The sequence below is a fragment of the Aquarana catesbeiana genome, linkage group LG07 (assembly GCF_042186555.1).
Source record: "Aquarana catesbeiana isolate 2022-GZ linkage group LG07, ASM4218655v1, whole genome shotgun sequence".
Taxonomy (NCBI): Eukaryota; Metazoa; Chordata; class Amphibia; order Anura; family Ranidae; genus Aquarana; species Aquarana catesbeiana.
Window position 1 is genome coordinate 4584486 of NC_133330.1, and position 16587 is coordinate 4601072.

At 39.7% G+C, this 16587-nt stretch overlaps 1 protein-coding gene and 1 pseudogene across 1 annotated transcript; both read left to right on the plus strand.

Moving 5' to 3' along the window:
* Positions 1 to 466: 466 nt before the first annotated feature.
* On the plus strand, positions 467 to 1411 carry LOC141102459 (olfactory receptor 1G1-like). Its single transcript, XM_073591404.1, has one exon. The coding sequence runs from the start codon at positions 467 to 469 to the stop codon at positions 1409 to 1411; it is 945 nt and encodes a 314-aa protein (XP_073447505.1).
* A 12183-nt stretch (positions 1412 to 13594) lies between these two features.
* Positions 13595 to 14537, plus strand: LOC141102461 (olfactory receptor 5B12-like; annotated as a pseudogene).
* Positions 14538 to 16587: the final 2050 nt, after the last annotated feature.

The window sequence follows — 16587 nt, forward strand, 5'->3', positions numbered from 1 at the left end:
TATATAGATAGATAGATAGATAGATAGATAGATAGATAGATAGATAGATAGATAGATAGATAGATAGATAGATAGATAGATATACACATGTTTCTGTATCTTCTTTGTTTTCTTTCTTCTACTCTTTTGTTCAGTTCAGTCTCATGTATTTGACAATACCTCATGTGTCTTTATTGGCCTCTTTAGGCACAAAGTTTTGTATTGGATTAAAAGGACTCTCAAGTCACAAGGATGTTATAAATTATATCTTAAGAGACATTTAATGAGACTTTAAGCTTTGTGTTCCTGCAATACAGCAGACGGCCCCCCAGGGCTGCCAACATCTTATATAAGAATGAAACTCTAGCTGGTACACATGTCTTCATGTATAATGTGTAGGCAGAGCGTATCTGTTTTCCTCTGAATAATTCCCCAGAAAGATAATTGTTCAATTAAAATACATTTATACAGACAAAAAAATAATAATATGAAGAATGTGACAGAGATTACGTACTTTACTCTTGTGGGTCTATCAGATGATCCACAGACCATGAATGGACTTTTTGTGCTCTTCCTTCTGATCTATCTGATGACTGTTATCGCAAACCTTCTTATTTTTTTATTGGTCCTCACTGATTACCATCTACACAACCCAATGTATTTTTTTCTTGCCAACTTGGCATTTCTGGACATGTGCTATTCATCAGTGACCGCACCAAGGATGCTCTTCGATTTGGTCACAAAAAAGCGATCAATATCCATTTCTGCCTGTATAGCCCAAACCTTTTTCTACCTCTGCTTTGCTGGCTCAGAAATTTTCTTGCTCTCGGCTATGTCCTACGACCGCTACATCGCCATCTGCCACCCTCTACATTACAAACTAATTATGTCTTGGAGGCTCTGCGCTCGTATGGCCTCTCTGTCCTGGGTTGCATCATCTTCTGTCTCTTTGGTTTATACTTTATTTTTGCTCAGGTTGTCCTTTTGCAGAACAGCTTCCATCCACAGCTTCTTTTGTGATCTTCCACACTTATTTCAAATTACATGTACTGACACCTTCATAAACATGGTGGCCATATTTGTATTAAGTGGTGGTCTTGGATTGGCAGCCTTTCTTCTGACCTTTATTCCCTATGTCTATATTTTCAGGACCAGCCTTAGAATCCGTACCAAGACTGGAAAAATGAAAGCATTCTCCACCTGCTCATCACACCTCACCGTGGTCTTCATCTTTTTTGGCTCCATAATTTTTATTTACTTTGTCCCTTCCTCCAGCAATATGTTCAATTTAAACAAACTGATTTCAGTCATATCTGCCCTCATTACCCCATTGCTGAATCCTCTGATCTACAGCCTGAGGAACAAGGACATTATGGAGGCACTTCAGAGGTCTTATTATCACTTAAAGTCAATTCTGAAAACAAATATGTGACCATTAACACTTTTGTATTTCTAGTTGACTAAAAATGTTATTAATGCCTTTCATAAAATGTCAGTCACTTGTAATTATACTTAACCCTTTTATGGCCAAGGGTCAGTGTTACCTGGATGTCCAGGCCACATTTAGAAAATTCAATATACATCACTTAACTTCATATACGGATTCTAAATGGCATACAGTTTCATGCACACTTATCTCAGTTTTTGTTTTTTCTAAAAGCCAACGAAAAGAGAATAATATGAAAAAAATGCAGTTTTAGTTTGATTAACTCTCCACCGGCACATTTCACATTATGATGTCTTTCCTCTTTTATAGTTCTTACATTTATTACACCTCCTTCAATGTGTTCAATTCAAGCAAACTATTTTTAGTGACATATACCATCACTAATCCATTGTTTACCCACTTCAGCCCCGGAAGAATTTATCCCCTTCCTGACCACAGCACTTTTTGCGATTCGGCACTGTGTCGCTTTAACTGACAATTGCGCGGTTGTGCGACGTGACTCCCAAACAAAATTGACATCCTTTTTTCCCCACAAATAGAGTTTTCTTTTGGTTTTATTTGATCACCTATGCGTTTTTTATTTTTTGCGCTATAAACAAAAAAAAGCGACAATTTTGAAAAAACGCATTATTTTTTACTTTTTGCTATAATAAATATCCCTAAAAAATATTTTAAAAAAAAAACATTTTTTTCCTCAGTTTAGGCCGATAGATATTCTTCTACATATTTTTGGTTAAAAAAAAAATCGCAATAAGCGTTTATTATTTGGTTTGCGCAAAAGTTATAGCGTTTACAAAATAGGGGATAGTTTTATGGCATTTTTATTATTAATTTTTTTTACTAGTAATGGCGGCGATCAGCGATTTTCATCATGACTGCGACATTATGGCGGACACATCGGACATTTTTTACACATTTTTGGGACCATTGTCATTTATGCAGCAATCAGTGCTATACAAATGCACTGATTCCTGTGTAAATGACACTGGCAGTGAAGGGGTTAACTACTAGGGGGCTAGGGAGGGGTTAAGTATGTCCTGGGGAGTGTTTCTAACTGTGGGGGGGCATGGCTATGTGTGATACATCACTGATCTCTGCTCCTGATCACATGGAGCAGAGATCAGTGACACTGTCACTAGGCAGAACGGGGAGATGCTTGTTTACATCAGCATCTCCCCGTTCGTCCTCTCCATGAGTCGATCGCAGGTATCCCCGTGGCGATCGAGTCCGCTGGACCCGCGACCCGACTCACGGAGCTCCTGGCCGGCACGCACGCAATGGTACGCCCTTTTGCCAGCCCTGCCATTCTGCCGACGTACATCGGCGTGCACCGGTCGGGAACCGGTATATAGAAGATATATATATATATATATTTTCCTAGCAGAGTCCCTAGATAATAAAATGGCGGTCTTTGCAATTTTTTATGTCACGCAGTATTTGCGCAGTGTTTTTTCAAACGCAATTATTTTGTAAAAAAAAAAATATATACCTCAATTCTTTTGTAAAATATGAAAGATGATGTTTGAGTAAATAGATACCTAACATGTCATGCTTTAAAATTGTGCACACTTGTGGAATGGCACCAATATATGGTCCTAAAAAAATATCCGTACATTCAATGACAGTTTGGTCTAACATTTGCAAATGTAGCCATGGAAAATCTTGGTTCCTTGGCTCCTCCACACATACACATTCCTTTGCCTAGGATTTTTAATTTAAAGGAAACGTGATGAATAAAATAAGTAAGTTGCCAACTTCTTTTTCTAAAACTTTGAATTTATTGAATGTTTTTAGTTTCCACCTCTAGCAATATGTTAAATAAAAACTTGTTGTTTTCTGTTACCTGATAAAAATAATAAATTTTAAAGAGGCCTTCAGAAGAGCAATGTATTATAAAGCTAATAGACATGTGCAATTCGTTTAGTTCCGGATTAATTTTTCAACAAAATTCGACAAATCCATTAATTCGGAAATATTCAAATTAACAAAAACCCGTTTAACAAATTTTTCTGAAAACGAAAATTCATAAATTTGAAAATGTGTAAATTCGAAAATTTGTAAATTCGTAAATTTGTACATTCAGAAAAAGAACATTCGTAAATATGTAAATTCGAAAAATCAGAAAATTCAAAAATAGGAATGAAAATCTGAAAATAAAACAAAAATCTAAAAATTGGAGAATCCAAAATAATAACTGACTAACTAATAATAAGAACTATTACTAAAAACAAGGAATTGGGGAACCTTGTTGTTTTCTGTTACCTGATAAAAATAATAAATTTTAAAGAGGCCTTCAGAAGAGCAATGTATTATAAAGCTAATAGATATGTGCAATTCGTTTAGTTCCGGATTAATTTTTCAACAAAATTCGACAAATCCATTAATTCGGAAATATTCAAATTAACAAAAACCCGTTTAACAAATTTTTCTGAAAACGAAAATTCATAAATTTGAAAATGTGTAAATTCGAAAATTTGTAAATTCGTAAATTTGTACATTCAGAAAAAGAACATTCGTAAATATGTAAATTCGAAAAATCAGAAAATTCAAAAATAGGAATGAAAATCTGAAAATAAAACAAAAATCTAAAAATTGGAGAATCCAAAATAATAACTGACTAACTAATAATAAGAACTATTACTAAAAACAAGGAATAGGGGAACCTTGTTGTTTTCTGTTACCTGATAAAAATAATAAATTTTAAAGAGGCCTTCAGAAGAGCAATGTATTATTAAAGCTAATAGACATGTGCAATTCGTTTAGTTCCGGATTAATTTTTCAACAAAATTCGACAAATCTATTCATTCGGAAATATTCAAATTAACAAAAACCCGTTTAACAAATTTTTCTGAAAACGAAAATTCATAAATTTGAAAATGTGTAAATTCGAAAATTTGTAAATTCGTAAATTTCTACATTCAGAAATAGAACATTCGTAAATATGTAAATTCGAAAAATCAGAAAATTCGAAAATAGGAATGAAAATCTGAAAATAAAACAAAAATCTAAAAAGCGGAGAATCCAAAATAATAACTGACTAACTAATAATAAGAACTATTACTAAAAACAAGGAATAGGGGAACCTCTGAGTATATATCATAAAACAATTTATTAAAATCATAATATCCACTCACATGAAAGAAAGAGTACAACACAGTCTGATAGGGATCAATCTCCTCCGTGCATGTTGATGACATCATGGCTAAACGAATGGAACGTAATAATAATAATAAAAAACTGTTTTATGTTGCATTCCATTCATTTAAAGTGGCATTCATTATTTCGAATAATTTGTAACTTTGGATAAATTTGTATTTGTTACATTCATAAACAGCCAAATTTGAAATGAAATTCCAATACCTATAATTTAATAGTTAGTTATTATTAATTTGTTAGTTATTATTTCAGATTTTGAAATTTTTATGAATACTGCATCTAAATAAATGGAACATGACAAATTCAAATTTTTCCGAAGTTATGAATATATTTGAAATAATGAATTTTGAAAATAGCAAATGACCCGAAAAGAAAAAAAAACAAAAGCAAAAACGAACACATTTTTTTGGCAGTGCACATGTCTAATAGCTAAAGTAAAATTTAAATTGGGTTCACAGAAAGTAAAAAATATTTTTGTATTTCAATGACTTTTAGTTTTTTTTAAATAAAATGTTTTGTAAGAAATGTTAGTAATTAATCTCTGTAAAATCATCCATTGATCACTTGGACCAAAGCTTGGGCCTTTACTGCTAAAGATGTCCTCAGGGATTCTAAACTGCAGCCTCCCCAAGACCTCTGAGTCAAAAAAGGTTCACATAACATGGACACATTTGCATTTTGTTGGCTCTGCTGCTTAAAGTTTAAGGCAAGTCAAAACCCAATTAAGCTTAAATCTACTCCCACCCCCATTCTAAGCCTATTCTACTTACCCTGTAAAAGGAAAGATCTGTATAGTTACCTATTCAGCAGTCACTGCAGTCCCATCATATAATCTCTCCAGCACCGGTATCAGTGTAGAGGATACGCTGCAAAACGTATATGGTGATGTCACCCATAGACTTTAGAATGGGGGTTGGGAGTAGCTTTAAGCTTGGTTAGGTTTTGACTGGACTTCTAATTTAAAGTGGTTGTGCATTCTATGCATCAGGATAAAAAGCCTTCTGTGTGCAGCAGCCCCCCTCAGCCGCCCTAATACTTACCTGAGCCCCATCTATATCCAGCAATATTCATGAGTAAAGGAAAAAGCTGCTGCGCCCACCAAACAAACCAAATATATATATAGAATACAAAGTGTAGTGAAAACGATAAGCTGCCAACACCACCAATTAGACTAATTGTGACAACAAATATAAGAAAAAAAGTGTAGCGCTATAGTATGTCAGTCAAAAACATTAAGGTGTACTGATTGACCAGTAGTGTATATCCCAAAAGTTAAATGGTATTGGATCACATATACAAAAGCAATAAAACAGTGAAAATTCCAAAATTTGCAAAGAAAACCACTCTTATTAAGACCTTTAAGATATAACAATATAAAGAATGTGTATCACACAGATTAAACCCAAACCCTTATAGCTGACCACAAGCATATAGGGATGGGAGCAAGTGATAAGTCCCTGAAGTGAGAGAAGTTCTTTTAATCAGGTAGAGACCTCTTAAAACATGGATCCAGATCTCATAGAAATGGTTGTTAATGGTGGACTCCTCCACTGATCAGCCTGATGCAAAGAATAACATAAAATGCCCTTACCAGACGCGGTGGACTCACAAGCCATACAGCGGTGAGTCGTACGAGCTTGAACCGTGTAGCACGGTAGGGTTATAGTTGTTCCTGGTCTGCAACCTGATGGTCTTGAGAAGGACTCCAGTCCTGAGCAGTCTCTCGATTCGTCCTCCAGCACTCTCTTGGGTCTCTGTCCATGTATTCCTCTCTAGACAGAGACCCTAGAGAGGAATACATGGACAGAGACCCAAGAGAGTGCTGGAGGACGAATCGAGAGACTGCTCAGGACTGGAGTCCTTCTCAAGACCATCAGGTTGCAGACCAGGAACAACTATAACCCTACCGTGCTACACGGTTCAAGCTCGTACGACTCACCGCTGTATGGCTTGTGAGTCCACCGCGTCTGGTAAGGGCATTTTATGTTATTCTTTGCATCAGGCTGATCAGTGGAGGAGTCCACCATTAACAACCATTTCTATGAGATCTGGATCCATGTTTTAAGAGGTCTCTACCTGATTAAAAGAACTTCTCTCACTTCAGGGACTTATCACTTGCTCCCATCCCTATATGCTTGTGGTCAGCTATAAGGGTTTGGGTTTAATCTGTGTGATACACATTCTTTATATTGTTATATCTTAAAGGTCTTAATAAGAGTGGTTTTCTTTGCAAATTTTGGAATTTTCACTGTTTTATTGCTTTTGTATATGTGATCCAATACCATTTAACTTTTGGGATATACACTACTGGTCAATCAGTACACCTTAATGTTTTTGACTGACATACTATAGCGCTACACTTTTTTTCTTATATTTGTTGTCACAATATTCATGAGTGCCTCGGCTGTCCCGGACTCACCCTCCTGATTGCACCAGTGGTGGCTGGTGCTTAAAATTTTTTGGGGGGCGCAAACAAACTGAAAAATACTGAAACCCCCCATCAATTGCAGCCTCACTGTGCCCATCAAATGCAGCCATTGTGCCCATCAAATGCAGGCACTGTGCTCATCAATTGCAGCCATTGTGCCCATCAAACACAGCCACTGTGCCCATCATATGCAGCCACTGTACCCATCATATGCAGCCACGTGTGCCCATCATATGCAGCCACTGTGCCCATCATATGCAGCCACTTGTGCTCATCATATGCAGCAATTGCGCCCATAAAATGCAGCTACTGTGCCCATTAAATGCAGCCACTTGTGCTCATCATATGCAGGAACTTGTGCCCATCAAATGCAGCCACTTGTGCCCATCATATGCAGCCACTTGTGCCCATAAAATGCAGCCACTCATGCCCATCAAATGCAGCCACTTATGCCCATCATATGCAGCCATTGTACCCATCATATGCAGCTACTTGTGCCCATCATATGCAGCCACTTGTGCCCATCAAACACAGCCACTGTGCCCATCATATGCAGCCACTGTGCCCATCATATGCAGCCACTGTGCCCATCATATGCAGCCCCGTGTACCCATTATATACAGCCACTTGTGCCCATCATATGCAGCCACTTGTGCCCATCATATGCAGCCACTTGTGCCCATCATTTGCAGCCATTGTGCCCATAAATGTCAGCCACTGTGCCCATCAAATGCAGCCATTTGTGCCCATTATATGCAGCCACTTGTGCCCATCATATGCAGCCACTTGTGCCCATCAAATGCAGCAACTTGTGCCCATCATATGCAGCCACTTGTGCCCATCATATGCAGCCACTTGTGCCCATCAAATGCAGCCACTTGTGCTCATCATATGCAGCCAATTGTGCCCATCATATGCAGCCACTTGTGCCCATCATAGGCAGCTACTTGTGCCCATCAAATGCAGCCACTTTTCCCCATCAAATGCAGCCATTTGTGCCCATCAAATGCAGCCATTTGTGCCCAGTATATGCAGCCACTTGTGCCCATCACATGCAGCCACTTGTGCCCAGTGTATGCAGCCACTTGTGGCCATCATATGCAGCCACTGTGCCCACTGACCCCTCCACTCGTGGGGCTCACAGCTCTGGCAGCACCCCCAACCCCCCACATGTGGCTCTGACAGACCCCTGGCATTTACCGCCAGGCAGCAGCTTCTCTCAGTGCACCAGAGCAAAGGTTGACTGCCGCTCCAGCGTGTGTCTCCTCAGCTCCTCTCCCTAAGTGCCAGGCATCCAATAGGGTGGCCTGGCACTTTGGCCAATCAGGAAAGAGGTCTGATGCCCTGCCTCCTGATTGGGAGGAAGGTTAGTGTGAAAATAGTGAAAATTATTTCGCTATCATCACACATTTGGGTGGGATCAGGGTGCACGCTCTGCTCCGTGAGCCCGCCCTATTTTGAAGCCTATTAGAGCCTCTGGCTCTAATTAGGTGCTTCAAAAAGTACCACCCCCTCCCGCCCCTACTACAGGAATCCATGTGTCTGGCATGGGCCATTATTGGTTCCTGCTGCTGTCAATCAAGTCAGTGAGCCAATCAGGAGAGAAAGGGTGCGTGGTTGAACCAGGGTTCCGTGTCGGCAGGGACACACAGAGCTGCAGCTCAGCTCAGGTGCTATGGGGGCACTCGACAGGAGGGAGGTGACAGGATTTCTGAAGAAGGACTTGAGAAGAGGAGGATCTGGACTGCTCTGTGTAAAACCACTGCACAGAGCAGGTAAGTATAACATGTTTGTTATTTTTATAGAGAAAAAAAACTTTACAATCGCTTTAAGCCTTAGTGAAAAGTAAGGAAGACATAGGGAAGACATAGGGGCTGATTTACTAAAACTGTATGTACAAAATCTGGTGCAACTATGCACAATAGCCAATCAGATTCTGCCCTCAGCTTGTTCAATTAGGCTTTGACAAAAAACAAACATGGAAGCTGATTGGTTTATATGCAGAGCTGCACCAGATTTTGCACTCACCAGTTTTAGTAAATCAATCCCACTGTGACTCCTGTCTCTGCATTTTGGCTTGTCTTTGCTGCCATCAAACTGTGGTGCTATTGAAAAATGCCATCAAAACCTAAGGGCTGCAGGACTCATTTTTTTTAGGAAGATTGCTGACTATGGCATGTGCCCCCACATTTAGGCCTCTTGCTTTTTTACCCATCTTTAAATGAAGCATAATGTTTTTAGGATGATGGCTACATGTGACTTTTGTATCTGCTCTTTGGCCGTGTAGTCACCCCTTACAAATTGTGCTGACCCTAGACAATCTTTAACCAACAAAACATAATGTTATAGCTTTCCTTACTGACTATAAACTGTGCAATCCAATGAAGTTTTCCATTGGCAGCCTATAAAAGGTGTAACTACAAAATGATAGAAGCAGTGTAAGTCTTTTCCATCAGGCATCAAAGGGACAACAGTATTCTTACCGCACCCTATCATTGCTGAACATCTAGAGAATCTAGAGGATCGACCTACACACCTTCCACACCAGCAGAATATGCCTTCTACATTAGCAAGGGAGTGAACTTTCTTACCAAAAATGTGAAGGGTCTCAACCATACTATGTGTTTAAGAAACACACTTTTGTGATACAGTTCCCCCTAAATGCTCCCTTAAGAACTTTCCACATATCTTTACAGCCAATGAGACAACCAAGCATTGTGGGCTCCTAATTGCTGTAAAAGATACTGTTTCTTTCACTCTACATAAATCAATTCCTGACCCTAATGGTCGCTATGTAATATTAATTTGCGCCATTAACCTGGCAACTTATACCCCAGTGAATGCCTACGCTCCAAATAAACACCAACTTCTCTTTTTCCACACGTTAACCTGCAAGGTCCTTAAAGTTCAACAAGGTTCCTTATTGATGTGTGGAGACTTTAATCTTACCCCGGACCCAAATATTGACTCCACCACATCACAAAAATGACTTCCACCATCTCTTCAACATATAATTTAAACTAACAACCTTTATGACGCATGGAGATGCACTCATGCCATCGAAAGGGACTTTACCTTTTTTTCGACAGCACATCAATTAGCCATCGTGCTTTTGTGGCTGCTGTCACACCTTCAGTAACCCACAAGCTGGTGTGGTACGAGAGGCCCTCCCCTACATGTCGAAAAAGAATTCCAAGACCCTTGGGATCATTTGTTAGAGGTCACCACATCCCAAGATTTTTGTAGAAAAAACATGAAACCCCCATTGATGGGTGGATCTTTAAAAGTGACCAAGAACAATAAATTGTATCAAAAATAGGAAATGTATTACAAAAAACATATATTGCATAAAAGACTTAAGTAATCAAGGACAAAAGAATGCTACTCTACATGTCAGGCTCACGAACCAGGTACGTGACACATTTACATTGTGGAATGTCCATAAGGCAATTTATAAAAGGCATGTTTATTAAGTTGGGTGCAAGGGCAAAGAGGAAGAGGCAAAAGGTTATCAATGATCTCACACACAAAATCCACACTCTAAATGCCCAAAACAAACCCAGCCCTTCTAGTTTGTTTTCCCAGAAACTAACCCGACTACGATCCGATCTTCGTGCTCTCCTACTTGAAAGTTTCAAAAAGCCATCACAAAGGCTTAAAATTACCTATTATGTTAATAATAATAGGGCAGGTAAACTTCTGATACAGCGCTTAAAGGGGCAGAGACACAAATCTAAAATCCTCGTCCTGTACCATCCAGCCACAAAAGATAAATTGTTCCATCCGCAGGATATAGCGAATGCATTTGTCACTGCTACAGCTCATTATATAACCTGAAATCAGATCCAAATACTTTCCAACCAAATCAGACTTAATCAGTAACTTTTTGCACAAACTAAGGCTTTCCCAATGAACCCACAACCATTTGTTGCTCTTAAATTCCACATTTACTGCTCTTGAAATTAGTAGGGCTATAGATTATAGATAATACATCGCCTGGCCCAGATGGTTTCACTGGTGAATATGTTAAGACATTTAAACATCTACTAACTCCACACCTAGAATGAATTTACAATGCAGCCGCTGCATCTTCCTCTTTCCCGTCTGAGATGCTTCAATCGCTAATCATTACTTTGCCAAAACAAGCAAAGGAGCCATCTGTACCCCAAAATTTTTGACCCATTTCACTTCTGAATAATGACTTAAAGTTATATGCCAAATTAATTGCCCTTTGTTTAGTAGATATCCTGCCTCTCCTTATTCATTCAGACCAATCTGGATTCACAAAGGGTCGCTGCCCATCGCTTGGTAAATATAATTCACCTAGCCCAAACAAAAAGTCACCTTATCTGCTTCTAGCCTTGGATGCAGAGATGGAATTTGACAGAATTCAGTGGATCTATCTGTCTTGGGTTTTGAATGCCTTTGGATTCCAAGGTTCGATATAGATGGACATTATGGCTCTTTATACCAAGCCTTCTACATGGGTTTATACTGCTGGTACACTATCCACCCCCTTCTCCATCTCAAATGGCACTTGCCAGGAATGCCCACTTTCCCCACTTATATTTCATTTATTAATGGAACCGTTAGCAACTTCCATTCATACCCACCCCCCAAATCTTTGGCTTCCTAACAGATGTGGAAAATTCATTACACTCGGTACAGTCAGGCTTACAAATGTTTAACCAAGTTACATATTACAAAGTGAATGCCACCAAATCGTACATTTTAGACTTTGCAGTTACCCTGTCCTTGAAGGAGAAACTTATGTTGAAATTCCCATATGTTTGGAAAAAAAGATGGCATTAACTACTTGGGCATTACTCTAATATTTGTAGTAGGGAACCTGGTTTCAGCTAATTATCTGCCATTCATATCCAAACTTCAATCCAAACGACGTGACTTAGTGAAAGTAGAACTCTTATGTCGCGTACACACGGTCGGATTTTCCAACGGGAAATGTTGGATGTGAGCTTGTTGTGTATGCTCCATCAAACATTTGCTCTCGGACTTTCTTCCAACAAATGTTTGATAGCAGGTTCTCAAATTTTCCGCCAACAAAACTTTGTTGTCGGAATTTCTGATCGTGTGTACACAAGTTCATGTCCAAGTTCAATCATGCAGAAGGAGTCGCACTGGCTATTGAACTTCCTTTTTTTTGGCTCGTATGTCTTGTATGTCACCAGGTTCCCACATTTGTAATTGTTGGCCAATATTTATGTGACCGTGTGTATGCAAGACAAGTTTGAGCCAACATCCTTCGAACAAAAATCCACGATTTTGTTGGCGGAAAGTCCGATTGTGTGTACGGGGAATAATGGTCAGGTCGCCTGGCCAAGTTTAAAATGCTATTGTTCCCCCAGCTACTTTACTCATTTAGAACTTTTTCCTATCCTGGTACCTAACATCTTTTTTATCCACCCAATATTACTAAATAAAAGTCTGTGGCATGGCACGAGAACCTGCTGTGCATTCAGCAAAATGATTAAATCTAGGAAAGCAGGTGGAGTGGGTCATGTCTCAGTCAAGGACTACTATACAGCCACATTCTTAACTCAGCTGAAAGTATGTTTCCCTACAACTCAGTGTTGTGAACCCAAAGTTCCACACATGCTCAGAATCAAGCAGAAGAGCCGCACTGGCTATTGAACTTCAATTTTCTCGGCTTGTCGCACGTCACCACGTTCTTGATGACAAGCTTGGTGCCTACATGGGTTGTAGAGCGCTGTGTATCTGATCACCACTGGGGGACCGGGACCCCAATATACTGACCGATACAGCCCTGGGGGCGACAACCCCCTACCGACAGATACACGGGGGTCCGACCATCATCGGAGGCAAAAAGCTACCAGGTTTCTGAGATCTGAAATTGTAATAAATGAACTTGGAGGACCCAGAGAAGATTTTGTTTTCTTTTCCTTGAGCATATCATTGAATTACGGCTATGGACTCTGTGAGATGCCTAGGGTAATTCTCAGCTATCCGGTCTTTTTCCTGTGGTTTTCAGCGGGTCAACTCTGCAAGCTAAAGGCCGTGGCTGGGTTACAGTCAAATGTCCTTTGCCCTTGCCATCTGGTAAGATTTACGGTGATCGGGCACTTTATTTGGGTGGAGTCACTGTGGTGTCATCTAAAGGAGGACTGATTTGACAATACCTCATTTGTCTTTATTGGCCTCTTTAGGCACAAAGTTTTGTATTGGCTTAAAAATACTTAATAAAGAAATATTGAACTTAAAAGTCTGAAAAATGATTAAAACAATTTCAGTGGATTTTATTTACAACTCAAATGTTTATAATTGTACAAAATTATATTGAAAAGGCTCTCAAGTCACAAAGGTGTTATAAATGATATTTTAAGAGACCTTTAATGAGACTTTCAGCTTTGTGTTCCTGCAATACAGCAGACGGCCCCCCAGGACAGCCAACATCTTATATAAGAATGAAACTCTAGCTGGTACAAATGTCTTAATGTATAATATGTAGGCAGGGCATATCTGTTTTCCTTTGAATAATTCCCCAGAAAGATAATTGTATTCCTGTTCAATTAAAATACATGTATACAGACAAAAAAAGTAATAATATGAGGAATGTGACAGAGATAACGTATTTTACTCTTGTGGGTCTATCAGATGATCCACAGACCATGAATGGACTTTTTGTGCTTTTTCTTCTCATCTATCTGATGACTCTTATCACAAACCTTTTTATTTTTTTATTGGTCCTCACTGACTACAATCTGCACAACCCAATGTATTTTTTTCTTGCCGACTTGGCATTTCTGGACATGTCCTATTCATCAGTGACCGCACCAAGGATGCTCTTTGATTTGGTCACAAAAAGCCGATCAATATCCATTCCTGCCTGTATAGCCCAAGTCTATTTCTACATCGCTTTTGCTGGCTCTGAAATTTTCTTGCTCGGCTATGTCCTACGACCGCTACATTGCCATCTGCCACCCCCTACATTACAAACTAATTATGTCTTGGAGGGTCTGTGCTTGTCTGGCCTCTCTGTCCTGGGTTACAGCATGGTCTCTCTCTTTGGTTTATATTTTATTTTTGCTCAGGTTGTCCTTCTGCAGAGCAGCTTCCATCCACAGCTTCTTTTGTGATCATCCACACTTATTTCAGTTAACATGTACTGACCCCTTCATAAACATGGTGGTTGTATTTGTAGCAGGCGGTAGTCTTGGATTGGGAGCCCTTCTTTTGACCTTTATTCCCTATGTCTATATTTTCAGGACCATCCTTAGAATCCGTAGCAAGACTGGAAAAATGAAAGCATTCTCCACCTGCACATCACACCTCACCGTGGTCTTCATCTTTTTTGGCTCCATAATTTTTATTTACTTTGTTCCCTCCTCCAGCAATATGTTCAATTTAAACAAACTGTTTTCAGTCACATCTGCCCTCATTAACCCATTGTTGAATCCTCTGATCTACAGCCTGAGGAACAAGGACATTATGGAGGCACTTATGAGGTCTTATTATCACTTAAAGTCAATTCTGAAAACAAATGTGTGACCATTGACACTTTTGTATTCCTAGTTGACTAAAAATGTTAGTAATGCCTTTCATAAAATGTCAGTCACTTGTACTTGTACTTAACCCTTTTATGGCCAAGGATCAGTGTTACCTGGATGCCCAGGCCACATTTAGAAGATTCAATATACATCACTTAACTTCATAATAACTGTGACTTTTTTACAGTCCAAACATTTTTTACATGTTTTCTATGGACATATAAGGATTCTAAATGGCATACAGTTTCATGCACACTTATATCATTTTTTTTTTCTTTCTAAAAGCCAACAAAAAAGAGAATAATATGAAAAAAATGCAGTTTTAGTTTGATTAACTCTCCACCGGCACATTTCTCATTATGATGTTCTTCTTCTTTTATAGTTCTTACATTTTTTACACCTCCTTCAATGTGTTCAATTTAAGCAAACTATATTTAGTGACATATCCCTTTGCTAATCCATTGTTTAACCCTCTGTTCTACATTCTGGGGAAAAGGTCTTATTATCATTTAAAGTTCATTCAGGTGTAATGCTTATAATTAGGCATGTGCACTGCTGAAAAATAAGTTTTGCTTTCGTTTGCATCTCATTGTTCTTTTGTTTTTATGTTTTCATTTTTCTAAACTTGATTATGATAGCAATTTGTAAATCTGAAAATCTGTAAATTAGAAAATCCGAAAATTTTAAAATCCGGACATGAGAAAGAAAATCCAAAAATTTGAAAGAATGAAAATTCTAAAATTCTAAATAATAACTAACTAAGTAACCAATAATAACTAACTATTAAAACTATTAAATTATAGGTATTGGAATTTCCTTTCAAGTTTGGCTGTTAGTAAACGTAACGAATACGAATTTATCCGAAATAACGAATGCTGCATTTAAACAAATATAACGGAATGAATTATTAATATATAATAATAATACAAAAAAATTAAATTTTATTATTATTATTGTTATTTATTAAACTAATACATTTTTTAATACAATTGAAATACAAATGACATTTTTGTTAACTATTTAGTCAATTCAAACATACATTTTACATGTGAACAACAAAAAAATTTACGTTTTTGCAAACATGTTTTTAAAAATAGAAGTAAATATATTTTAAAAAATCCTTTAAAATGCACAGAATGTGTTGTATAATCTTAGAAATTGCTATACATAGGGCATTAATACAATGATCTGGAATGATTTTTCTTCTTTTTTAATTTCATTTAACTGCTGCCCCCAGTGCTCTCTAGCTCCCCTCCCTGTGCCCTCTAGCCCCTCCAGTGCTCTCCACCTCCCCCATGCTCTCCAGCACCCCTAGTGCTCTCTGCCCCCCGCCTGCCCCCCCAGTGCTTTCCAGCCCCTTCAGTGCTCTCTGCCTCTCCCCTGTGCTTTCCACCTCCCCCTTGCTCTCCACTGCGCCCTGTGCCCTCCACCTCTCCCCCAGTGCTCTCCAGCCCCCACAGTGCTCTCCAACCCCGCTGTGCTCTCCACCTCTTCCTGTGCTCTCCACCTCCCCTATGCTCTCCGCTGCCCCCCTGGGCCCTTCGCCTCCCCCTCAGTGCTCTCCAGCCACCCTGTGCTCTCCATCTTCCCCCTGTGCTCTCCACGACCCCCAGGGATCTCCTCCATGCCCATGCTCTCTGATGTCCCCTGTGCCCTCCACCTCTCCTCCAGTGCTCTCCAGCCCCCCAGTGCTCTCCAGCCCCCCTGTGCAGTCCACCTCCCCCTGTGCTCTCCACCTCCCCTTTGTGCTCTCCAACTCCCCCCATGCCCTCCACCTCTCCCCCAGTGCTCTTCAGCCCCCACAGTGCTCTCCAGCCCCCCTGTGCTCTCCACCTCCCCCTGTGCTCTCCACCTCCCCTATGCTCTCTGCTGCCCCCTGTGCCCTTCATCTCCCCCTCAGTGCTCTCCAGCCAGCCTGTGCTCTCCTTCTCCCCCCTGTACTCTCCACGACCCCCAGGGATCTCCTCCACCCCCATGCTCTCCGTTCCCCCCTGTGCTCTTCACCTCCCCTCCAGTGCTCTCCAGCCCCCAGATCTCTTCAGCCCCCTGTG

Bases quoted from the DNA above. Each gene is read 5' to 3' on its own strand.
- LOC141102459 (XM_073591404.1), top strand. From the start codon at position 467: ATGAAGAATGTGACAGAGATTACGTACTTTACTCTTGTGGGTCTATCA.